The 25,697-nt window shown below is 47.4% G+C and overlaps 1 protein-coding gene across 1 annotated transcript in view; it reads left to right on the top strand.

Annotated features, from left to right (window-relative positions):
• LOC130403193 (insulin-like growth factor 1 receptor) overlaps positions 1 to 25,697 on the top strand; it is a 44,224-nt gene that overhangs the window by 5,065 nt on the left and 13,462 nt on the right. The window contains exons 2-14 of the mRNA XM_056607408.1: positions 358 to 924; positions 13,304 to 13,607; positions 13,897 to 14,033; positions 14,224 to 14,368; positions 15,418 to 15,626; positions 15,983 to 16,109; positions 16,649 to 16,884; positions 17,451 to 17,618; positions 20,753 to 20,960; positions 21,485 to 21,801; positions 22,750 to 22,883; positions 23,772 to 23,931; positions 24,642 to 24,738. Coding sequence (XP_056463383.1) covers positions 358 to 924; positions 13,304 to 13,607; positions 13,897 to 14,033; positions 14,224 to 14,368; positions 15,418 to 15,626; positions 15,983 to 16,109; positions 16,649 to 16,884; positions 17,451 to 17,618; positions 20,753 to 20,960; positions 21,485 to 21,801; positions 22,750 to 22,883; positions 23,772 to 23,931; positions 24,642 to 24,738 — 2,809 coding nt within the window. The remainder of the gene's footprint in view (positions 1 to 357; positions 925 to 13,303; positions 13,608 to 13,896; positions 14,034 to 14,223; positions 14,369 to 15,417; positions 15,627 to 15,982; positions 16,110 to 16,648; positions 16,885 to 17,450; positions 17,619 to 20,752; positions 20,961 to 21,484; positions 21,802 to 22,749; positions 22,884 to 23,771; positions 23,932 to 24,641; positions 24,739 to 25,697) is intronic.

The following is a 25,697-nucleotide window of genomic DNA, read 5'->3' as shown; positions in this document are numbered from 1 at the left end:
AGCCCCCTGGTCCTTCCCCCTTCCCCCTACCCCTTCAAAAGAAGGGGGAGGGGTAAGGGTAAGGGGTAGGATTGGGCCTGGGTCTCCACCAGATGGAGGGGTGTATGCCCCTAGGCCACCCTTTTGATCTGGGCTCTGTTCCTAGTTACTATGTGCATAATAATACCCAAGCACATGTAAGATACCTGTCCTGTTTTACCCTCTTACGACGTGACTATGGCCTCCCTCTAAAGTACACTACAATTTTGATCTGTTTTGATCTGCCTCCAGCGTTGTTGACACACTTCAACGCCCTCTGTGTCTCTTCTCTATATACCTGACTGTGTGACACCCTTCTCTCCCTCTGACTCTCTCCAGTCTGTGGCCCCAGCATCGACATCGGCAACGACATCAGCGAGTTCCACCGGCTGGAGAACTGCACGGTGGTGGAGGGCTACCTGCAGATCCTGCTCATCGGCGACAAGAACAGCAACGTCGCCAACCAGGAGCTGTTCCGCTCGCTCAGCTTCCCCAAGCTCACCATGATCACGGACTACCTGCTGATGTTCCGCGTCTCGGGCCTGGTCAGCCTCAGCACCCTGTTCCCCAACCTCAGTGTGATCCGCGGCCGCAACCTCTTCTACAACTACGCCCTGGTGATCTTCGAGATGACCAGCCTGAAGGACGTCGGCCTGTACAGCCTGAAGAACATCACGCGCGGGGCCATCCGCATCGAGAAGAACCCCGAGCTGTGCTACCTGGACTCTGTGGACTGGTCGCTCATCATGGACGCCGAGTTCAACAACTTCATCGCCAGGAACAAGCAGGCGAAGGAGTGCAGCGACGTGTGCCCGGGTATCATGGAGAACCGCCCGCAATGCGGCCGCACCATGTTCAACCACAACTACAGCTACCGCTGCTGGAGCTCCAGGCACTGCCAGAAAGGTAAGGCAGAGCATCTTCTTGTGTGGGTGTGGGGGGTGGGTTGGTGGGTAGGTGGTTCTTTCCAAAATTAACTTTTAGTATTTTGACCTACCACGGGTAGAGAATTCAACTGGATATGCAATTGCCCTTAAATGTTACTGAACTGTCAATTGAAAGTAACCAACCATTGGCGGATGGCAGGTGTTAATCTTGGTGTATGTGTGTGTTGGCTATCTCATATTGGCTATAGAAAGAGTGAAAACAGGAACTTACAGTGTCAGCAACAAGACTATGTGAACCCAAGAGACGAGTCAGCCAGACTCCACCCGCGCAAACGCATGCACGCTCGCATACACAGTCTTTGGAAGCAACAGACTGGAATAGGATGGTCGTCAGTACCTGGAAATCATGCAACCTTTTCTCACTGCAAACACATTACTCTAACGCTCTGAAGGGTGTGCAAGTAAGTGCATATGTTCCTGGCCGAATAATGTGAGCCGACTCTTCAGTGTCCACCACTCTAAAACATTTCAAAGCCAACCTGGCTATTACTTATTTTTCTACTACTTTGATGCCGGTTGTTTCCACTTTTACGCTCTGTCACCTAATATACTGTATCCTTGTTCCCGGGCAGCCACAGGCATTCAGTTACGGCACCCAGCTTGCGTTTAGTACAAGGACGGCTGCTTTGTGTTTAAGGCCGGTTGAGAACCACCTATGCTGCTTGGAATCGCACTGTGATTGGTTGTAGATGCAAGGTTGGAGATGGTTAAGTTTAGGTTTTAGGTTGGAAATGTTTTTTAGTTGAGGTATTAGGTTAGAAATGGATTTACTTTAGGTGTTAGGTTAGAGAGAGTTACGTTAAGGTATTGGGTTAGAGAGGGGGATGTTGTTGGGAAGGTCATGTTTAGTAAACAGAATGCCTCAGCAATTCACAGCATGGTTCTCGGCAGCATGTGCGGGCCGTACCGATTGTGCTAGGTCACCCTGGGTCCCAACTGCTGTACGCTGTCACGAACCGTCTGACCTGTGACCGGGTCACGGCGGCGTGTAGCTGTGGTATTTCCTGGTGTCCATGGATCGGATGTGAGCTTGATGCAATGGGAGAGCACCAGCGCTGTGTGCTGCAGGTCGAACAGATCAATAAGCAGCTGGTGTTTCCAGCCTCCACTCATTCATAAAAGCTCCACACAGCCACGGCGCCATCCCATTGGTTGGTCTGTGCAAGCAGAGAGACCAATGGGAGGACCCGGTCAGACCCTCTCCAGTTGTTCCCCTGGATTATTGAATACATTAAAAACCTGAATGTTTCCAGGCCTGGTGATGTCATGTGTTTAAAACGAAGGCAGTGCCCTTTGGTAACGGGGTGATTGCTTGGCCTACAGTAGTGCTGCTTGCAGCTTTTTCGAAAACCGCTCATCCAAACAACCTCACACTTGACACTGCACTTCTTTTGTCCTCAACCATACACCGGCACATGCATACGTGCGTAAACATCCTTAGTTAGATCATGTCCCTTGTTAAGTTTCACAATATCTGCTGATTGTGAAACGTATCTCATGGTTATAGTCTCATGTTATAAAACATGAAAATGACATGCTATTTGTTTGTGGGTCTAGAAACAGTGTTGAATGAGAAAACGCTTGGAAAAGCGATCCTGTATGTTAAGAGGAATGCTGGTTTTAATGAAGGGTGAATAGAGCGTGGGCCCGGCCTCTGGGTGAGATGAAGTGTGAATAAAGTCTGGGTCCGAGTTGGATGAAAGTTGAATAGTGTGTTAGCGTGAGAGGAAGGGGTGATTAAAGCGTGTGTCTGGGTGAGATGAAAGGTGAATAAAGTGTGTCAGGGTGAGATGAAAGGTGAATAAAGTGTGTCAGGGTGAGATGAAAGGTGAATAAAGTGTGTTTTTGGGTGAGAGGAAGGTCAATAAAGTGTGTGTTCCCGGATGAGTTGAAGGGTGTACAAAGTGTGCGTGTGCCTGCCGGATGTGCCTCGGTGCTGGAGGTAGGACGGCAGTGCAGGGGAAGATCTGGGCGAAACCACAGGGAGTACAGGAAGCCCCCAGGCAGTGGGCTGTTTACAGCCGGTAGAAACTTGTTACCTACCACTTTCTAGTACAATCACCGCCGTCGTTGTGTCGCTGATGGCTCGCAGCGACACCGACTTAACGACGGGCCCCTGCAGCAGGGCTGCACAGCGATAGGTCGCAAGGTCCTCCCTCCCCGAGTTTACCGTTTAAAACAAATCTGGTTAATGACGACGGATTTAACTTCATAGTGGTTATGTTGTTCCAATTCTATTCTAGGATGAAAGGGGTGCATCTCGGGTGTATCGGGCACCGTCGTAGTTCAGTTGTCTAAACTCTTGGATTTGAACGGTTGCTGGGAAAGTTCTTTTTAAAGTGAAAACAGCAGATCAATCCGTCCTCATTGCCGGGAACAATGACCCGGAGGATAATGACATATCCCATCTTCACCGCTACGGCGTGTTGCCACAACAACCGCCAACGCATGACCGGGTGACATCATTGTCTATTCAACGGGGGCGCTGGTGGCACACGGTGTATGTGTTTCGGTCCGGTTCGACATCATTATTTTAATTTGGCTCGTGACATCGTGTCTGTTCACTAATGCTGTTGACATCGTAGAAGACTTCACTGGGCCAGTGGTGAGCTTGTGACCCCGTCACGGTCATTTTGCGTGGGACACCAAAGTCCCGCCTCGTCATCCGAGTCTATCCAGTCTGTCATGACGGCGGCGTCTGGTTGTCGTTTCTTCTGTCATCGTTGTCTGTTCGGTCTGCCTTTGACCATGTAGCTGGACCGGCTGCCAGGGGCTTGGAACAACACCAGCCTTTTTTGTTACGCTTGGAGACAACATGGTCTGCAGGCCGGGGAGACGGGAAGTGTGTGTGTGTTGTTATGTCACAAGTAGTATGCACGGCTCTGACCCGGCTGCGGCGCCGAATGCAACAGGAGTTTATCGATATCCATCTTATTATACTGGCCTGAATGTGATCAGCGCTCTAATCACATCAGAGATTAATTGAGTGTGTATGTGGGGGGTGGGGGGTGGGGGGCAGAGCCATGGGAATTAGACGGGACATGCTGTCCTCTATTAAGCCAGCTAATGCTCTTTTCCGTGGTTAGCGTTGTCTGAGGAGCTGAGTGCCTTGCTCTTGTCAGTGGGAACAGGGCTGCTGTACACTGGATGCTCGTGCTTCTCTGTCTGTGTATCTCTGTTCACCCCCTTTAACCCCACCCCTCCGGCCTCACACTCGTCAACCTCAACCGCCTCTATACTCATCCACCTCACACGCCTCTATACTCATCCACCTCACACGCCTCTATACTCATCCACCTCACACGCCTCTATACTCATCCACCTCACACGCCTCTATACTCATCCACCTCACACGCCTCTATACTCTTCAACCTCACACGCCTCTATACTCATCCACCTCACACGCCTCTATACTCATCCACCTCACACGCCTCTATACTCATCCACCTCACACGCCTCTATACTCATCCACCTCACACGCCTCTATACTCATCCACCTCACACGCCTCTATACTCATCCACCTCACACGCCTCTATACTCATCCACCTCACACGCCTCTATACTCATCCACCTCACACTCTCACCCCTTACTTCACATATCCAACCTCAAACTTATCCAACCTCACACTTATCCAACCGTGCACCCCTCCAACCTCACTCCTCCAACCTCATCCCTCTAGCTTCACTCCTTCAGCCACACCCCTCTAACAACATTCCTCCTACCTTACACATCTCCAACCTCATCCCTCTAGCTTCACTCCTTCAGCCCCACCCCTCTAACCCTCCTCCTCCTTACTCATCTTCAACTCCCCCTCCTTAGTTATCAAATCGAGTACCGTACATTCCTCAATTTTTCTTTAATCTTTTTCCGATACATGACATATTCCAATCACCACCATTTCCCCCCCCCCATAACATTGAAGTTGAGGGTTTTATCAAACAAAATTAGGTCTTTCCCTTCCATCTGTTTCAATATCGTATCACTTCGTTAGTCTGCCTCTTCATTTATTGATGACAACGCTAGCCTGTAAATGAGAATATAAAAATAATCTGCCATCCTGAACACAAACACAAGAGTGTGTGTGTGTGTGTGTGTGTGTGTGTGTGTGTGTGTGTGTGTGTGTGTGTGTGTGTGTGTGTGTGTGTGTGTGTGTGTGTGTGTGTGTGTGTGTGTGTGTGTGTGTGTGTGTGTGTGTGTGTGTGTGTGTGTGTGTGTGTGTGTGTCAGGGGGTGGGGGTGGGTAATTGCAGGGATGTCACAGTAAACCAGAGCCACGGTGCTTGACTCGGACCCCCCCATTATTTTAGGGAGCGGTCCCACCCATTCCTGGAACTCCCTGGAGAACATTAGTGGTTTGGTTTTGATCGAGGCTCCTCTGTCATTATGGCTCCCGGAGCACCACTACACACAGGGAGGGAAAACGGCTGCTCCCAGGCACAGGAGCTTCAATGGAGCTCTGTGCGCGGCCGGTGTCTCCAGCCACCGTCATTTCATGTTAAGCCTCTCTGGAGGCCCAGTTGAACTCTTGGGTCTGTGTTGTGGCACAGGGCCAGGCAGGGATATGTTGTGGAAGGCAGGGGTTAAACAGGTTCTTGGGTAATGGCTTGTCTTTGCAGCCGCTGGACGGGGGCTAGGTAAAGGCTAGACGGAGGCTAGGGATAGGCTAGATGGAGCCTTGGGCCCTGGCCGGGCCCTATTCAGGGACTAGGCAGGCTACCCTCAGATAGATGGTGTCCTGTCTCAGGCCAGCTAGGATGGGCTCTCTCATCACATTCCAGAGATATTTCCATCTTCAACCTTGGGTAAACACTAACGCAAACACTCAGGAATGTCAAGGCTTCTTACAGTTACAACATTCACATCCCCGCTTGATGAGAAAAACAGCACAATGCACCATGTGTAATCTCACAATAGCTGTGTTCGAAATCGTTCCCTATCACGGATATAGTGCTCTATATAGGGTGCTCGCCATATTGTATTGGTGTTCGAATTCTCAGTGGTTAATTTCATGCACTTTCAGTGGACTTAAAATGCCCAAAATTTGAGTGTACACATGATGTTCCCTACATGTTACTCCTGTATACCACCACAATGCAATGCGGTCGTGTTTTTACGGAGGAGAAGTAGAAGCTAAATAACCGAAAATGAATACATTTAATGATGGAGTCTCCGGCTTTCGTTTAATAAAATGTCAACAATTAATTTGGGATTAACATAAAAAAATGTAACATTCAAAATTAATAAAAAAAACCTTGATCAAGGAAATATAACATTCAACATCAATACAACCTCCAGCTTTCCTCGTGAGTGCCCGGTTTGTTTACATGATGTGGGCGCATCTGTCTGCGTCACACCATTACCTGGCGCATTTACTGACGTAAATTTTGTTTAGAAGTGTTCAGCGTAGTGTAGTGCTGCACGATTTGGTGAAAAAGTCATATTGCGATAATTGTTGACAGTATTGCGATTTGCGATATAATAAACAAATGGTGTGTCATGAGTCTACTTGCTTGGTTATCAAGGAAAATGCACACAGATTACTGATAATTTTAAAATGTTTCTTTCTCAACTCAAACATACAAAATTAAACTAGCATAAAAAATACAAAAACAATAATGTGTACAGTACTGTTTTAAAAGTAAAAAACAGTTAAAGTTAAAAACAAAAGTTTAAAAAATATCTTTTTCAAAATAATGGCATTCTGCTGTGCAAACTTGTTAGGTTTTCTCAATAGTACAACTGGATGAAATGAATATAATTAAGAAAATACATGAAAAAAAAAGGACCTTTTTTATTTCCTTTCAATTAAATCGCAGCCTTTTGTGGTTATACAATCGCAACGACTGATATCGCGATTGCAATTCGATTAATCGTGCAGCACTAGCGTAGTGTCCGAATTCTCATTTGTTTGTTCCCTATATAGTGCGCTATATCATAAACACTATATAGGGAATAGTGAGTGAGTGAATAGTGAATGATTTCGAACACAGCTTCTGTCTCCCGGAGGCTGTTAATGTACGGTAGGCTGGCTCTCCCATCAAAGCGCCGCCCTTCAGTCCTGCCGCGACACCTTGTCAGCCAGCCATGACACAGAGCCTCGGGGCATGCTCTCTGCTACGTCTGGACCATTGCCACAATCAATCTTTAAAGTGGCCAATAATTGCAGCAGCAGCATGAGACTTGAAACAGAGGAAACACAAGTTACATAAGAAAAGGGCGGGAGCATTCCTGTTTTAGGGTGCCATTTAAGTGCATTCTTTACAAGAGCAGGATCCCACCATGACAAACAAAAGAAAATAACATAAATTCAGAGTTCATTAAAGACCCTTTTCCCCACATTTTAATCTATAAAGTATTTATCTTTTCTGTGCCAGTTGCTTTTGAGAGCTTTCGGATGTTTTCGAACAGTGAGGCCCCCAGATAAGCCCCGCCCCCTGTTCTGTGTTTCCGGGCCACGGGGCCGCGGCTGTTCTTGACGGGCTGTTCATCACGCTGCTGCCACCAGCTGTCAACACACCTAATGGGGAATCAGTAGCTGGGAGAGCTGCGAGCGACGTCTCCACAGACGCAATACTTCCCCATTTGTTTTGGCGACGGCCAATCCAAGATGGCGGTGACATTGATTCAGTGATCAATAGGCCAAGACGGCTTATTTTGTCCACGGGCGAAGACCATGACATAAACAGTGTGACACGAACATGGAGTTATGCTCTGTTATCGTACGGTCTGCGAGACGGTTGGGATCGGCCGTAGCAGGTCTTACGACAGTTATTCCAAACTGACAGTTGGCTTGAGCCATCGCAGACTTTAAAGCACTAATGGACCGTATTTATACATCATCTCCAGCTGCACGTTTCACTTTGGCACTTTAGCACCATAGTTGGACCAGACCTTGCACTGCTCTTAGACCAGGACTAAACCGCAGTCTGATCAGTTATTTTTTTTACCACAGATGGATTTGTTTCAGACCAGGATTGGATCACATTTGGACCAGACCAGTCATGGACATATAACTCATACAGACCAGGGTCACGTCTCAACACGGTGGTTACACATTATTGTTGTCAGCTGCTTCACCTTCCCAAGACAATAGTCCTCTCCAGTTCAGCAAACAACCAGGGCCCGGCCTCTGTGTACGGGGCCGTGTGCTGTCCTCCCTCCACTTATTCTGTTGTTCTAGTTATGCAGGACTTCTGGGTGTAAACATCTCTGATCCTCCCCCCCCCCCCCCCCCCCACATTTGTTTTTGTGGTTGGTTTCTAAACACTGTGTTTGAAGGCCGGCGTTTGTGCGTTTGTGTGTGGAGCCAGGGTTCAGTGGTGTGTCATGCCCAGCGTCTGAGCTCCCTCTGTGGGTCGCGACGGAGCGACGGGCCGCTGGGTGCTGCAGACCAGTCGGTCAGCAGGCAATTAGGCTGTGAATGAAGAGAGCGGAATAATAGTGGTCTTTGTTGTCTCCACAGCCCAAGACTGTTGGATAAACACGACATGCGGGCACTCACTCACACACACACACACGCACACACCACTGGCTGATTGGTTAACTAACTAACTTGCTGACTGACACAGGTCAACTAACCAAGTGTGTTGACTTTCTGAATACTGCAGCTTGCCCTGAACTGACCCTACTGAATATTGACATGCCTAACTAAGTGTCTAGCCAAGACCGCTTTTGAGCATATTTATTTATCTGTCGATTTTAAAATGAATTACGCTGCGAACTTTATTGTTGCCAAAAATTGGTTGAGAGGATGTTCAAAATGTAGTCTCGAAGGCCAGCTTCTGAGGAACGGTTGAGAAGGAGTTGAAGGTTGAAGTGTCAGCTCGCGTCGACATCACCGAGTGTGAAGCACAACCTGCTGAGAGGGTCATTCGCGCGGGTATCTCTGTTGTAATCTACCATGTCTAGACACTCACCTCCTTCCCCTTCCAGCACACATGTGCTGACATCACCAGAGGCCCCGGTCGCCATGCAGGGGCGGTGGCAGTCTTTATGGGGGCGGAGTCTGCTTGCCCCCGGCGTCACTTTGTTTACCTGGCCGTTCAGAGCTTTCGAAGAAGTACTGGGCTAGAAAACGCCTTGAGAGAGAAACGCCGGGTGTATCGGTGCCCGATACACCCGAGATGCACCTCTTTCATCCTAGAATAGAATTGGAACAACATAACCACTATGAAGTTAAATCCGTCGTCATTAGAAGAAGTGTTTAGTCAGAGGAAGCACATGTACAGCATTTTACCATGTCAAGACAAAGTGCTAAAGCTAGCCCATGATTTGGTGATATCAATGACTATGGCTGTATTAATCATAATGGGCTTATCAATGACTATAGTTGTGTTAATCACTATGGTGGCATTAATCACTACGGTATTAATGGCCATGGCGTTGTCGTTCAGAGACTAGTCCTTCTACCTAGATACTGATTCCTGCAATGTGATGAAAGCTACAAATTAGCCGTTCAAATAGGCTGCAAACAAGAGGGCAACAATAGAGGGCTATTGAAGTTGTATCTACCCCTGGTTGATGTGCTACCGTAGGTCCATTTACCCCTGGTTGATGGGCTACCATAGGTCTATCTCCCCGTGGTGGTTGAAGGGCTACGCTAGTTACATCTACCAATGGTTGATGGGCTACCGTAGTTGTATCCTAGTAGGATTTGAACAGCGTAAGAAGCTTTTTTTATAAACTAGCTGTTTTTTGTTTGTGGTATACTTTTTTTTTTTTACTAGAAACTATAGTTATGTTTTGTATGAAAACAAAAGTATTAATGTTTTTTTTTTTAACATCTATGGATATTTGGGGACTGCTGGTAGAAGGCTAGGTTACAATTAGTCTGATTATCCCAGTGATAAAATGTTTGTTGTTGCTAGACGTCTGAGAACGCCTCACGCCAACGCTTCAGTTGAGGTAACGGCAGCTATCATCAGAACGGCCAAACAGTGAGTATTTACCATATTTGTGTTGTGTTGATGTCACAACATGGTAGGTCTGTCAAGGTAAACTTCTGAGGATCGGATAGCAAAATAAATGTCTCATAGACGGGTAGATGTCAGATAGATGAGTAGATGCTGCCTCAGGTGGTTCTCATGCTCCAGCAGATGGGAGTTAGTAGATAGGAGATTGCGGGTGAGGAGGTATCACGCACGCCAGCACTCGCACATGGCCGTACACACGCAAACATAAACGCACAGTCAGGCATACGTCCAGTTAGCAGAGCGGCTGCAAGCCAGTATATAAAACCAACCTCTGGTCCCAGCCCGTAGCACAACATGTTTTCATGTGCACATGACAATAAAAACGTTAGGCTAGTCTTAATTCAGACAAATAGCAATGCACAATCATCCATAGTTAGCAATACAAAGTTAGGTTGGTTAAAATGCAATCGGAAGACCATAGTCTTTGCAGGTGCAATAAGGTCCTGTTCTATTCTCATCTACTTTACCTCAGACATTTTTTTTTTTTCTACCTCCTCTCCCGGGTAGAGAAAGTGAGAACATTGTGTGCCAGCTCACAGGCTCCTCAGACAGACAGGTGACAGACTTACTGGAGGAATGCAGAACATTTCCCTCATACCTGTCACATACTCGACCCCAACCTGGATGTACGTTCAAAACCGTTTAAACTACACAACAAATCCAAACCAGAAATGAATTCCAACCGAGGGAATATAAACATTCCTGTCTTTTTTCTTTCTTTTTATTTTTTTGTAACATCACAACCCACATTCCCTGTACCCTGTATCATTCCGTGAGGGTCCATCCATGAAGACTAGGTTTCGTTGGGTCTGGGGGTACACCAATCCTGTCCTATTGGTGAGGGGCTGTTCTGGGCCGAGCACTCTGATTGGTGGTTATATGAGGAAGCAGTTTGGTGGAATGACACCTGACCAGTGACCTTTTTAAACTAAACTGACCTGGATTCTGTGCGCTGCTGGGGTGTTTGTGAGAGAGGGCGGGAGCCAGAGAGTAAATTCCACGCATAGCTGACCTCCTTTAAAGACTCTCAGCCCTCGTTTCCTTCTCACGCTTTTCTCTACATCTTATTGTTTAACCTTGTTCCGTTCTGAAAAAGTGTGTGTGTGTGTGTGTGTGTGTGTGTGTGTGTGTGTGTGTGTGTGTGTGTGTGTGTGTGTGTGTGTGTGTGTGTGTGTGTGTGTGTGTGTGTGTGTGTGTGTGTGTGTGTGTGTGTGTGTGTGTGTGTGTGTGTGTGTGTGTAATGTATCACTCTGCGGTGTTTGTCACCTGTGCTGCATGCAGGAATGTCTTCAAACTTCATGAACTCTGCGTTGCCTTGAAATCTCTGCTATTATGAAGAAACAATGCAGGATTATAGCATAGAATTTCAGAGGGGTTAGGCGTATATGTAATGACAGAATTTTAAATAGATTCTGTGACTATAAATTTGTCACGGCGTTTCATAACCCCCACTGTGTTGAGTAACTCCCTAGCAGACTGCAGGGTCTGCTAGCCGGTCGAGACCACTCACCCACAAACGGGCGGGAACGGAATGAGTCTGGCAGTCTGGTATACATTAGCATCTTCATTCACCACAAACTGCATGCGGTCTTCGGGGTTCAATCACCAGATACTGGTATCTTGCCGTCCTCGACCAATCTGCTGCTCTTTATAAACCGTACGAAGGCACACCTCAACCAATCACATTTAACCTTTTAGAGGATAGAGTGCTCAGCCAATCGGAGCTCGCCCTTGTCTCTGGGCGTGGTGGATGCTCTTTCAATGGGGAGTCTGGTACGTCTTTCTGTCTGTCTGTGCGGGGCCCTTGGAGAGGAGAGCGTGTCTGGGCTGGCTCCTGACATCAGACACAGCAGTGTGGGGGCCTCCAGAAGGACATCTCTGTTGCTCAACAATGATTCACTGGACTTACTCACCCTTGCCAAACTCTCAAAACTTGATTTTTCTTTCCTCATACCTTCATAAACATACTTATAAACGTAAACACAATACACCCTCAACTAAACAAAACTCTCTACCCATATACCTTAATATAACCATTGCAACTTTAATTCTAAACTCAACTACAACAAACCCTCACCTGAATGGACTATCTCTACCCCTATACCTAAACATAACCATTGCAAACATTGCATTGAAACTCAACCATTCCTAATCCTTGACGTCACCTCAGCCGTTCTTCCACCTACAGTCGACCATTCTTGTGTACTGTGAGAACATGCTCCATCTGGTTGCAACCACAGTAGAGGGGTGGAGGTAGCACAAAAGAGCCATGGTCCTAAATATTACCAGTCCCGCTGCTGGGACCTCCCCTAGTCACTTTTTCCTCTGCTCTGGTACAATAAGCACTGACTTATTGTGACCCAAACACTGGATGAGAGAGTCTGATGAAGGCACCTGCAAAACGTGGACTGGATCCGGGGAACTCTGGACTCTCAAGGCACAGGATTGGAAAACCTGTTTTTTGTTTTTTCCTAACTAAATCCTGCCGTTTTATCTTTAAATGGCATTGGCGAAATGTAAATATGATGGGTGGGTCCAATCAGTGCTCGGGGGAGGGGGTGAACGAGTGCGTCGCCTCTCCAATAAAAACCAAACGAACAATGGCAGCCCCTATGAAAGCAACAATCTACGGAGCAATCAAATGGTTTAATCCACAATAGACTGTTAACCATGTTAAAGTTGACCAGAAATCTGCACCAAAGGCTTTTCCCAGAGGAGAATATCTTTTAATTAGCTTTCAACTTTTATGTCCGGCAAGAACAAAGGGCGAGAGTGTCCCTTGAATCTGATGGCGAGAGTTTTTTTGAACAATGTTGGGCTGTGCCCATATTTGGTCATCACTTGCTGACAAGCAAAGGCCATGCTGATATTCATTGCGAAAGCAAACGCTGGTTTGTTTTCGTTCGTGCCTAAATCATGTTGTCTGAATGAACCAAAAATGTATCCCTTTGTTCGAAGCTAGAATTTCACAATGTTTGTTGACCATTGCCAAGATTGGTTGTGATTGGTTGAAATGACGTGAGACACTATTGAGAACACTTGTGAATGTGCTGAAGCGACTATTTCACAGGGTGTCCAACTCCTTGCCTAAGGGAGCATCGGGCAATCAAAACAACACTGACTCTGCATGTTTTGACTTGCGGCCATAATTACTGTCATAAACTATCTTCGTAGAGTCGCCTCCTTCTAGTTAGAGTCATGTTCTAGCTCTACATTCTGCAAGTATCTGAAGGGTGTAACCTTTAGATTAAAAGTATAGGGCAAGCATGCTAGCTCACTGCTAGCTCCCAGCCTGCCAACCAATCACAAGCACGTCAAACACTGCATGAATGTAATTCCTCTCTGTCTCTCTCTCTGTCTAAAAGAATGCCCTGAGGCGTGCGCACGGCGGGCGTGCACGGCGGCTGGGGAGTGCTGCCACCCGCAGTGCCTGGGCGGCTGCACGGCGGCAGCGGACGCCACGTCCTGCGCGGCGTGCATGCACTACCACCACGGGGGCCGCTGCGTCCCCGACTGCCCCGCCGGCACCTACCGCTTCGAGGGCTGGCGCTGCATCTCGGCCGAGCTCTGCTCCCGGGTGCACCTGCCCTACTTCGACCGCTTCGTCATCCACGCCGGGGAGTGCATGTCCGAGTGCCCCTCGGGGTTCACTCGCTCCACCATCGACAGGTGAGACAGACCGGGCCCGATCCGCCGCTAGCGAACGCCAACGCGAGGGACGGTTTTGTTAGCCTGTGGCGTTCGTCCGGGTTATGAACCGGGCTCTGTTGTTTACGTTATGCTGTGTTTAGTCTGCGATGTGATCTGTTATTGTCTTTGGTGTGATATGTCGCGGCTTGTGTCTTATTTGCAGTGTCCTTCCCGTGTTCCCTTCCAACCGTGTCTGATAAGTAATGAGATGTTATGGTGTTTGTCTCGGATAAGCAACGATATGTTATGGTGCGTTTCCCCCCCGCAGCATGCGGTGTTCGGCCTGCGATGGCCTGTGTGATAAGTACTGCGAGGAGAAGGTCATCGACTCGGTCGACGCGGCGCAGTCGCTGAAAGGCTGCACCGTTATCAGAGGCAACCTGCACATCAACATCCGCAGAGGACGTGAGTTCCGCTCGCTCTTCCGCTACTGCTAATACACTACGGCTAGTAGCACTAGTTCTACTTATGCTACCACTTATGCTAAAGCTATTAATACAACTGCCACTTAACCACCATTCGTTGTACGAGTGTTTGAGTGTAGATGATGATGTGTATATGTGTGTGTGTGTGTGTGTGTGTGTGTTTGCGCCAGACAACATGGTGTCTGAGCTGGAGAGCTTCATGGGTCTGATCCAGAGAGTGACGGGCTACGTGCTGATCAGACACTCTCACACCCTCAGCTCCCTGTCCTTCCTCAAGAACCTCCGCTACATCGACGGAGAGGAGCTCCTGGACGAGTACGTACGCTCGCACACGTACACACAAACGTACACGCACGCACGTACACGCACACGGGAGCGCGCACACACACGCGTACACAAACCCTTGCTTCTCCGATACTACGCATCAGAACAAACTCTTTCTCTCTCTCTCTCTCTCTCCATGTCTGAAGCGCAGCCAGATCCATTTCTCGGCTGTCTCCTACTTATCTCTTCCCCTGATCGTTCTTTCTCTAAAGGACAACTTGATTAGGGTGTGTGTGTGCGAGCGATGGAATCAGATAAGGGGGGGGGGGGGTACTTTAAATGGAGGTCTTAGTTTCAGCACCTTTATCTGCTTACATGCCCCTCGTCCGTGGCCCTGGCGTTGCCATGGTGACAGGGCCAGTGTAGTTTTAGAGCCGTAGTGCTGGAATGCAGACGGAGGTGGTCGTCAAGACGACGGCATACTGCAGAGATGGGGCGCGGGAGGAGCAGAATGTATTACGTTGACACACACACACACACACACACACACACACACACACACACACACACACACACACACACACACACACACACACACACACACACACACACACACACACACACACACACACACACACACACACACACACACACCCACACACCAACCATTGGATCGGTTACATTCACTTGACACCGTTATCAGATTTGGATAATTGGGTTTTATCGAGCTACTGGTGACCTGGTTCAGTGAAAGCCCGTAATATGAAAAATGGTGTCAATTTCTAGGCAGGTAGGAATCTTGTACAGGGTCACGTTACATCTAAACAAGCCCAATATCTGTCTGGAAGACTTTCAAGGTTTGTCTCCCAGGGTCACTGGAAGGCCTTGATCGTCTCTTCCTCCTCTCTGACCTTCCCCCTCCTCCTTGTGCATACCCCGGTACGATGCCTTCAAAACAACCGTGTGACAAGGCCGTGAACCTCTGTAGCAACCTTCTCTCCGTCCATCTATGAACCTCTACAACCTGGCCTCTGTCTGTCCAACCTTGACTCCGTCCATCTGTCCGTCTGTCCATGAACCCGTTTACCTCTGTCCTGCAGTTCGTACGCCTTCGCTGCGCTCGACAACCAGCAGCTGCAGTACCTGTGGGACTGGAAACGGCACAATCTGACCATCCGCAACGGCAGCCTCCTCTTCCAGGCCAACCCGCGGCTCTGCATGTCGGAGATCCACGCAATGTGGAACAAGACGGGGGTGCGCAGCCACTTTGAGGAGAAGGACTTCCGCAACAACGGCGACAGAGCCAGCTGTAAGCCGGGGTCTGTGGGTCGTCAACCGCGTAGTCTTTGAGATCTCGTGCCGAGAGGGTTGAAACGGGTCAGTCACAGACATGGGTTGCAAACAGGTTAACCGGTTTCCGGTACATTTCTGGTAAATTCGGCCACATGATATGAATACATTTCGGGACACGGCAGATAATTATGCTAGCAAACTTTAATTTTTACAATGATTACTAAATGAGCAACAGATGTGTACACGGGACGAGTACATTCTTTTCCTCCTTAATTACCGTCGAACGTGTGTCCAACTTTTTGAAAATTCCCGGATTTCCTCCCTCTCCCCAGTGATGTAGCCTTGACCGCTTGACCTCTGTCTCTCCCCCAGGTGAAAGCACCGTGCTGCAGTTTAAGTCCAACAGCACCAGAAGTACCAGGATCAAACTGACCTGGCTGCGCTACCGCCCACCCGACTACAGAGACCTCATCAGCTTTGTCGTCTACTACAAGGAAGCGTAGGTTCCCCCCTAAACACCTCCTCCTCCTTAACCCCTTTCAACCATCACCCCCTCCGTCCCTCCCTCCATTACCTCCTCTATTTCTCTCTTTCTCTTCCAACCCTTCTCCTGGAGGAGGATGAGGAGGAGGTCCTCCTCTTCCTCCTCTCGCTCCAATTCTGAGCCACAAATTGTTTGCAGCATTTGAATCTCCTGTTGTTTTTAATGATCTTCAGCTGCCGATGTTTAAGTTCAAATCAGCGTCTCCTGTCATCTGTTTACATTCTACAGTTTATTTACATTCCCCTGGCCTCCTTCAGACCCTCTCCTTCCTGATTGGGGTCAATTGTAACGTAACACTGCCAATAATGTCTACCTCAACTCCCCATGAAGATACATTAATTGTGCTTCTACACACTACTCTTAATTGTGCGTTGACATATTTCCTAATATGTTAAACATTCTTATTCTTATTTTAATGTTTATACTGCTACAGTCCTGTTTTTTTCTGTCTTGGGTTTCTGTTAACGATCCTATATGACCTCGTGTCCCCACAGACCCTTCCAGAACATCAGTGCGTTTGAGGGCCAGGAGGGCTGTGGCTCCAACAGCTGGAACATGGTGGACGTGGAGCTCCACGAGGACCGCGACGTGGACCCGGGCGTGCTGCTGTCCAACCTGAAGCCCTGGACCCAGTACGCCGTGTTCGTGAAGGCCATCACCCTCATGGTGGAGGACAAGCACACGCCTGGGGCCAAGAGCAAGGTGGTGTACATCCACACGAGCCCTGCAGGTGAGCTATACCACACTGGAATCAAACTACAGCATTAGGTAGAACTACAGCACGACAACAGAATCAAACTACAGTATAATGCAGAACTACAGCACAAAAACAGAATCAAACTACAGTATAATGCAGAACTACAACACTAGAATAACACTACAGTTTAATGCAGAACTGGAATACAACCAGAGTATAATGCAGAGCTACACTAGAATCAAACCACAGTATAATGCAGAACTACAATTCAACACTGGGTGGTGTCAAACTTCACAGCAGCCCTGCAGGCAATCTAATCAACACAATACTATTGTACAACACAAAGTGTCTATATCTGTGATACCAGGTTGTATATAATCCACTTTCATATATTGTACTCTAATGCTACTACACAATACAATAATAGTACAATATGATGCAACACAAGGTGTTTCTAGCCACTGCACCAGGTGATGTATACTACACTCCAATACTAAGACTATTATTAATGTAATAAAACACACAATAGACAGGGCCCGCAGGTTATAGTACACCAACACCCAATACCATACGGTGCATGAACCCTCTCTCGCCCCCAGCGCCCTCCATGCCTCTGGATGTGCGAGCCTACTCCAACTCCTCCACCCAGCTGGTGGTGCGCTGGTCCCCCCCCCTCTCCCCCAACGGGAACCACACCTACTACCTGCTGCTATGGCAACAGCAGAACGAGGACCGGGAGCTCTACAAGCACAACTACTGCTCTAAGGGTAAGACGCACGCGCACGCACAACCGCGGATCGGGCGGATGAGGCGACAAAAAATAATACTTTAAAGAGCCCATGCCATTAAAATCACATTTTTCCTGTTGTTTGTTAAATAACATAGGTCTGAATAAGTTTGTGAGCTGTGGTAAGTTTGAAATCTATGCAGTTTGTCTGCTGAATGCAATAGGCAATGAAAGGAAAAAGGCAGAAGAAATGAGCCGATCTGGATAAGGTGACACTGTGACGTAGCGTTGTCAAACTATTATTCATGGCCCTGCCCACTTGGTTGGTTCGTAACCACCCACAAGAATTCTGAAGGAGTCGTGATTGAGCTAGTGCTAAATGCTAATACGTGTATGGTAGTTGCTTAGTTCGTAGTAACAGGCTAGTTACAGAATTTTGAATGCAATGGCAGAACGACATCGAAGTACATAAACTGCGACATGCTGCCTGCCGCCGGTTGCCGCGGCGCGAGGCACCACCGCCGCGAAGCACCACCGCCCGGCAGCGGGCAGCCGGGCGGTGGTGCCTTGCGCCGGCAGCAGGCAGCAGGCAGCAGGCAGCAGGCAGCAGGCAGCAGGCAGCGCGCGGTTCTGTCTACTACAGATTGATGTGGAAGTGGAAGAACCAGAGACGTCGGAGAACCCGACGAAGTCCTTTGTGATTCATTATCATTCATCGTCTGGACGTGCACACAGCTTTTGGCCGTGATAATATGTATTATTTGATATAGATATCTATGTATTATATGATATTATTTAGATATAGAGCTCCAGGACTGTAACGCAAGTGTTGTACACTTCCTTGTTATTTGGATAACCGTTCTGCTGTTGGTGTGATGGCGCATAGCACGTCGGACTCTCGTCTCTGGTATTTCTACAACTAGACCCGTAGTGGGGGTTATCTCAGCCATGGTTGAGAATGAATTGGGGGAAAGGAACTTTGGCTTTGACTCCCTGAAGTCATGAACCACGACATGGAGGAGAAAGGGATTGTTGACCGCGGTCGTCTCCCGCCGGAGTCTCGCTGCCTATGGACCACCGCCTCGGCTTCAGGATGCGGTGATTAGCGCTGACCGCTGCCGAGGCGGCGGGAAGCAGGGCTCAAGCGGGATACATTCGCGGCCAACAATCCCTTTCTCCTCCATGTCGTGGTTCATGTAGCCTACTTCAGGGAGTCAAAGCCAAAGTTCCTTTCCCCCAATTCATTCTCAACCATGGCTGAGATAACCCCCACTACGAGTCTCGTTGTAGAAATACCAGAGACGAGAGTCCGACGTGTTATGCCATAACACCAACAGCAGAGCGGTTATCCAAATAACAAGGAAGTGTACAACACTTGCGTTACAGACCTGGAGCTCTGCTCTATATCTAAATAATATCATATAATACATAGATATCTATATCAAATAATACATCACGGCCAAAAGCTGTGTGCGCGTCCAGACGATATAATGAATCGGACTTCGTCGGGTTCTCCGACGTCTCTGGTTCTTCCACTTCCACATCAATCTGAAGTAGACGCGGTCGTTTGAGATTCATAATAACCTATCGTCTGGAGGCTCACACAGCTTTTGGCCGTGATAATATATATTATATATTATATGATATAGATATCTATGTATAATATGGGTTTCTAAGAGCCATTGCGATACATCCACCGTAAACAGAGCGCATGGTACCGTGGCTACAAGCTGCTCAGGGCCAGGTGATAATATTATATATTATATGATATAGATATCTATGTATAATATGGGTTTCTACGAGCCATTGCGATACATCCACCGTAAACAGAGCGCATGGTACTGTCAGTGGCTACAAGCTGCTCAGGGCCACACCCCCACCCCCCTCCTTGACCTGCCTTGACACGCCCACCGTATACAGAGCGCATGGTAGTGGCTACAAGCTGCTCAGGGCCACACCCCCACCCCCCCTCCTTGACCTGCCTTGACACGCCCACCGAAACAGCGCGTTTGGGGGAAGCTCAATGTGCGACTGTTTCGGAGTGACTGTAACTCTGCACCACGGCTGAATTTCGGGGACGTCTTTGAATACTGTGTTTGTGGCCCACTAATACCTATATTAAAGCATCATAAAATAGAATGGCATGGGATCTTTAATAAATTTGGGCGGGTGGCGGTTAAACCAATCAAAATAAAAATATTATTTTTATTCTTGGATCCAACATCTTCCGGCGGTGAATTATATTTGATAATCAGATCACTGTCGAGGAATGTGGCTAATTTTTTTTCTTGGTAACTTGTCAACCCCAGCGTCTTCGGTTGCTAAGCGACATCAACGTCTTTGGGGGCTGACTATTGATCAACGCTTCGGAGATGGCAGCGCAGGCAATAGGCTATCCTACTAGGGACTTTAGCCGTGCAATATCTTTGCTTCTTTGGATCAGTCTCCTTTCAAGAACACACTAGAGCTTTCTAGCCTGGCGTCCGCAGCGCTTTGCATCGCCGTAGAAAACCGACCGGCGGAGGGCAGGCGGATGCGGTTTTAAAAATGTGTCAAACGTTGGTGCGGATGGTTGATGCGTTTGTGATGCGGTTGTGGATGAAATAATAGCACACGCACGCTAGGGCTTTGACTCCGAACTTCGTTATTCGAATATCAAAAAATAAATCAAAATTTGAACGAATATTAGGCAGCCTTTAATATTCGAACCTGTTGTGGGCAGGCCAAGAGGGAGAGACGTCAGAGAACCCCACGCAGTCTATTCATAATATTGTAATGACCACGGAAGAGGCAGTGAATGAAGTATTGATTATACAGCGATTTATTGGAAACCTAATAAACCATTGGAACGCGCAAAACCGGTAACCATAGCAACGCGGTAAACAAAACCTTGTGATCTCGCGAAGCACAATCCAGGTCTTACTGAAGGCATTTAATGGTCTAAATATTATTAATAAATATTGGAATATATTCAAATATTAATATTAATAAACAAACAAACTTTGAATATGATTTTTTGGCAAAAGTCAAAGCCCACACACACACACACACACACACACACACACACACACACACACACACACACACACACACACACACACACACACACACACACACACACACACGTGTCCAAGGGGTACTCATGCAGGGCTTCCTATCCTCGGCCTCCTCCAGAACTGAAGGTGCCCATCAGGATCGCCGCTAAGGGGGTGGGGGACCAGGAGGAGGACTCCAAGCCCACCAAGCAGGACCAGGAGGGGGGGGACCCGGGATCCTGCTGCCCCTGCCCCAAGTCGGCGGAGGACCTGGAGGCCGAGGCAGCGGACGCCTCCTACCGCAAAGTGTTTGAGAACTTCCTGCACAACTCCATCTTCACACCACGGTGAACACACGCACGCACGCATGCATGCACTCACTCACACACAAAATAATGCCTAATTTGTTAGGACTTCTGCTTGGTTTAATGGTCGCATAAAAATAATGAATTGGCTTAATAATGAATTGACGCTGCTGTCTGCATTTGAGGCGGAGAGCCTCCACTAAATGCCTCTACCAACAACTTTCTAGCAACTTTGAAGACGATGTGCGAGTCCACTCATGTCCTCTGCATTCAATTTGAAAAATGTGTTCGCTGCTATTAGCATTATATATTATACCATAGACTTGTGTAGTATACTGTAGTGAATGACATTATAAAGCTGATCCCTGTGGAGGCGGAGAGCTCCGTCCTGTCTGTTCACGTACGCTATTCACTTCCCATCGGGACAAAACTCGCACCAATACTTTTTATACTCTGATAACCCGGGAAACTGTGCCAACTTGACATGTAAACATAGCGTCACCTTCAGGCCCTGGTCCATAGTTAACGAACAAAACATAAAAACAAACGTAATCCCCCCCCAACAGCCCCCCAGACCGTCGCCGTAGGGACGTGGTCGCCGGGGCCCCCAACGCCACGGTGTCGCGCGGCGCAGAGCGGCTGTACGCCAACAGCTCGGTGGCCCCGCCCCTCCGCGCCGGCAGGCTGAACAGCAGTGGGCCGGCGCCGCTGGTCCCGCCCCTGCAGCAGTTCGACTTCATGGAGCAGGAGGTGGGGGAGCGCGAGCTGCAGATCTCGGGCCTGCAGCCCTTCACCGTGTACCGCATCGACGTGCACGCCTGCAACCGCCAGGTGCGCCACTGCAGCGCCGCCGAGTGGGTCTTCTCCAGGACCAAGCCCGCAGGTCAGTGCGCCGCAACGCTACACAGCCAGGTCTCGCTTACATCAAGGGCGTTCTAGCAGACGCTCTTCATCCAAAGCGACTGCCGATGAGTACATTTTGTCAGAAGAAAGAGAAACCACAATATATCGCTGTCGGTACCGTAAGGATGTTCATAGAAACAAGTGGCAAGCACTAACAATCGCTAGGTTAACCCATTCCCCGTACACGACAAAGATGGATAGGATAAGATGCTACACAATGCGAAGTACTATTTTTGAGTGCCAGGATGTACAACATACATTAAATGCGTACATTATGTGCCAGGACGTACAACATACGATAAGAGCTTAAATTAAGTGCTAGGAAGTACAACATACGATAAGATCATTAGAGGTGTGTGGGGGGCGGGGGGGGGAACTCCAAACAAGTGAGCTTTGAGACTTTTGCGTAAGCTGGTGAGCTACTGGTGATCAGGTCCGCCTCTGGTCAGATGAGCAAACCCTAACCAACCCAAGTTGTAGTCTTTAGAGGTACTGCCTGTAGTCCCTTTTGACTACAGAGAGTAGTGTTACTAGGGTGACGCATCCAGCGTTCTCACAGAGGGCTGCTGCCCCCTGTTGGTGAAAGGGGGCATGCTTAAGACGGATGTACTTTATTAACCCTCGAATGGAAGTGTGGTTGTTACCTCAGAGAGGACTTCAGTAGCCTCTATATCGGCTGCAAAAAATTAAACAAGCGTTAAAACTGGTTTTAACAAATGAGTATAACAAGTACAAATGGTAGCAATGTCAATTAAAACAATGTGTAAATATTAGATATCTAGTTGAAGTAGATTTACAGTGTATGCTACATTATTGAAGCTAAACACGGTTGACCATCAGACTACCAATGTTCAATGAGGTAAATGTAAGGATGGAAGGCTTGTTCAGCTGACCCAGCATGCCCTCCTCTCCGTGCCCCCCCCCCCAGAGAGAGCTGACGACATCCCGGGACAGGTGACCTGGGAGGGCCACGAGGACTGGGTCTCCCTGCACTGGCCAGAACCCCCCCGGCCCAATGGACTCATCCTCATGTACGAGATCAAGTACCGCCTGGCCTCCGAGGTGAGTCCCGCACTCGGTAGACCCCCGCCAAGTGGTACGAACCTGTTGTGGCTGGTACCAAGCCTGTTGTAGCTGGTACCTGTTCTAGCTGGTACCAACCTGTTCTAGCTGGTACCAAACGTGTTCTACCTGGTACCAAACCTGTTCTAGCTGGTACCAAACCTGTTCTAGCTGGTACCAAACCTGTTCTAGCTGGTACCAAACCTGTTCTAGCTGGTACCAAACCTGTTCTAGCTGGTACCAAATACATTATCTAGTTGGAAGAGAACCCCTGTATCTAGATGTTTTTAAAGTCTCTCACGATCTAGCTCCACCACCACTTGCTGAGTACATCGATAGAAGAACAGGTACTGATCGTGTCACAAGGGGATCGTCGAGGGGTGATTGTGTTATTCCGTTGCGAAAAAGCACCTTTAGTCAGTCAGCCTGGTCCGTCAGAAGTGCAAAGGAATGGAATTCAATCCCACAACATATCATGGAACTAAACGCATACAAATCGTTTAGTAATCAGTTAAGATAATAGATGATCAATACCTATACATGTCGGCGCTAAAATCATTTGTTGTTGCATGTGGTCATCACACTATGTATTTCTTTTATTTTATTTTTCGCTGGTGCTTTGTATTTTGTGTTCTGTTGTTTTACCTTAGTTAGTCAGTTATTCAGTTTGTTCTGTGATGCCCTGTTTTGTGCTGTGGGGTTCCGTCCTGTTTATGTTGTTGTTTTTATGTTGTTTAATTGTATTTTCATTGCCAGGGGACTACAGATGAAAAATAGCCTTTTGGCTAATTCTGGCATTTTTAACCCATGTATCATGTGTTTTATTAATTTGCACTGTCCCCTTTTTAAATAAACTGAATTCAAAGTGTGTGTGTCTGTGTGTCTCAGTCGGAGAAGCACGAGTGCGTGTCCCGTCAGATGTACCAGGAGCAACGCGGGGCCCGTCTGTCCAACCTGACCCCGGGGAACTACTCGGCCCTGGTGAGGGCCACCTCCCTGGCCGGGAATGGCTCCTGGACCCCTCCCGTGAGCTTCTACGTGGCAGAACGTAGGACATCCATCCATATTTATTTTTTATTTATTATGTTTATTTATTTATTTTTTCCACAATGTCTTGTTTTTTTAAACGATTTATGATGACTATATGCTCTGTAAGGTGACCTTGGGTGTCTTGAAAGGCGCCTCTAAATTAAATGTATTATTATTATTATTATTATTATTATATCCCATGTTCTCACATCGGGCTAGTCGTACCCCTAGGGGTACTTTAGAGTAGTGCAGGAAGCAAAAAAAAGAAATATATAGCTAACTATCATTTTCTTCAACCTGAGCAAGTTTAAATTCTGAAAGCTTCTGTTGTGTGCCGGGGAAGGGGGTACTCAGCTGAAAAGGTGTCTTAGAAGGGGTACACTAGAAGACAAAGTTTGAGAACCATTGTCCTAGGACATGCTATTCCAGTTCACAGCTAATGGAAAGCCAGCCAGGGAATGATCAAGGCACACAAGCGTTAAACATGTCGCTGCAGAACCACTAGTTTCCACATTCACCCAGATGTAAACAATGCATTGAAATTAGCATTTTGTGGTTGATTTTCCAAAACCAGAGTTGTGTTTTATAAAGAATATATTCTTTCTCTTTGGTGGTCCATTGAGATACAGGAGTTTTAGGCTTCAGCTTCTATGGTCAGACCACACAAACACCATTTATTCAAGCTGATTCAAGCTTTTTTTGAATATTTTCTCCTGTGTGTACAAATAGGATATGAGAGCGTCCTCTACATCCTGATCTTCGTCTTCATCATCATCCTCCTGATCTGCATCGCCATCCCCCTGCTCTTCATCTTCAACAAGAAGAGGTCGGTCTTTATCTGTCTGTCTGTCTTGTCACTATGTCTTTTTTTTTTTCAGAAATATTTTTTATTACAGTTTAAACAACTTACAATACAGTCTGTCACAGTCATATAAAAATGAAGTACAACCATACATTACTGCAATAACAAAACAAAAAAAAAAAAAAAAAAGAAAGTGCTTCTTCTGTTTAGAAAAAAATTGTAATCTTTGCAAGGTTGAGTAAATATATCTCAATACTGTACATGTAAAATACAACATTCTTCAGAACAAATTGAAATCTGCTAGCCTAGAAACTACATTAGCCATGTTTTCACAATTATTCATTTTCTTGATCCGCTGTTAAATCTAAATCTTTAACATAGTTCATGAAAGGTCTCCAGTAGGGTTGCCGCGGTGTGGACATTTTCACACCGAGTAATACGCTCCTGTCAACAGCGGTATAAACGGTATTAACTTTGAAACTATAGGTCAACCGCCATCTTCTCCGTCAACTCACCTCTCACACTCGGTGACAGCGGCTGGCAGCGCGCCAATTCTCGGCGTCTTATAACGTTCTATATATAATAGTATAATATAATTTTATATATCATAATATCACGGCCAAAAGCTCTGTGCGCCTCCGGATGGCCGTAGCGCGTGGAGCTCACGTAGGGATTTTGGCTTCGCGGTGTTTGTTTACCGGCGTTGCTATGGTTACCGGTCTTGTAAGGAAGCACGTAAATTATCGGCGCGACAATTCTCCCGCACAGAGCAGAACTGTGGCCTATTCTACACATTTTAATTTCTTAATTATAATTATATTATTCATTTTTACTGAATTTGTTTTTTATTGCTGAAAAAAAAAAAAAAAAAAATCGGTGTTGCCGGTGCAACACAGAGTAATCGGTGTTGGCCTCAACACCGGTAATACCGTATACCGCTGCAACCCTAGTCTCCAGATATTTTCAAATTGTTACTGTTTAGC

The sequence above is a fragment of the Gadus chalcogrammus genome, chromosome 14 (genome assembly GCF_026213295.1).
Source record: "Gadus chalcogrammus isolate NIFS_2021 chromosome 14, NIFS_Gcha_1.0, whole genome shotgun sequence".
Classification (NCBI taxonomy): Eukaryota; Metazoa; Chordata; class Actinopteri; order Gadiformes; family Gadidae; genus Gadus; species Gadus chalcogrammus.
This window is presented reverse-complemented; position numbering and strand designations above follow the sequence as displayed.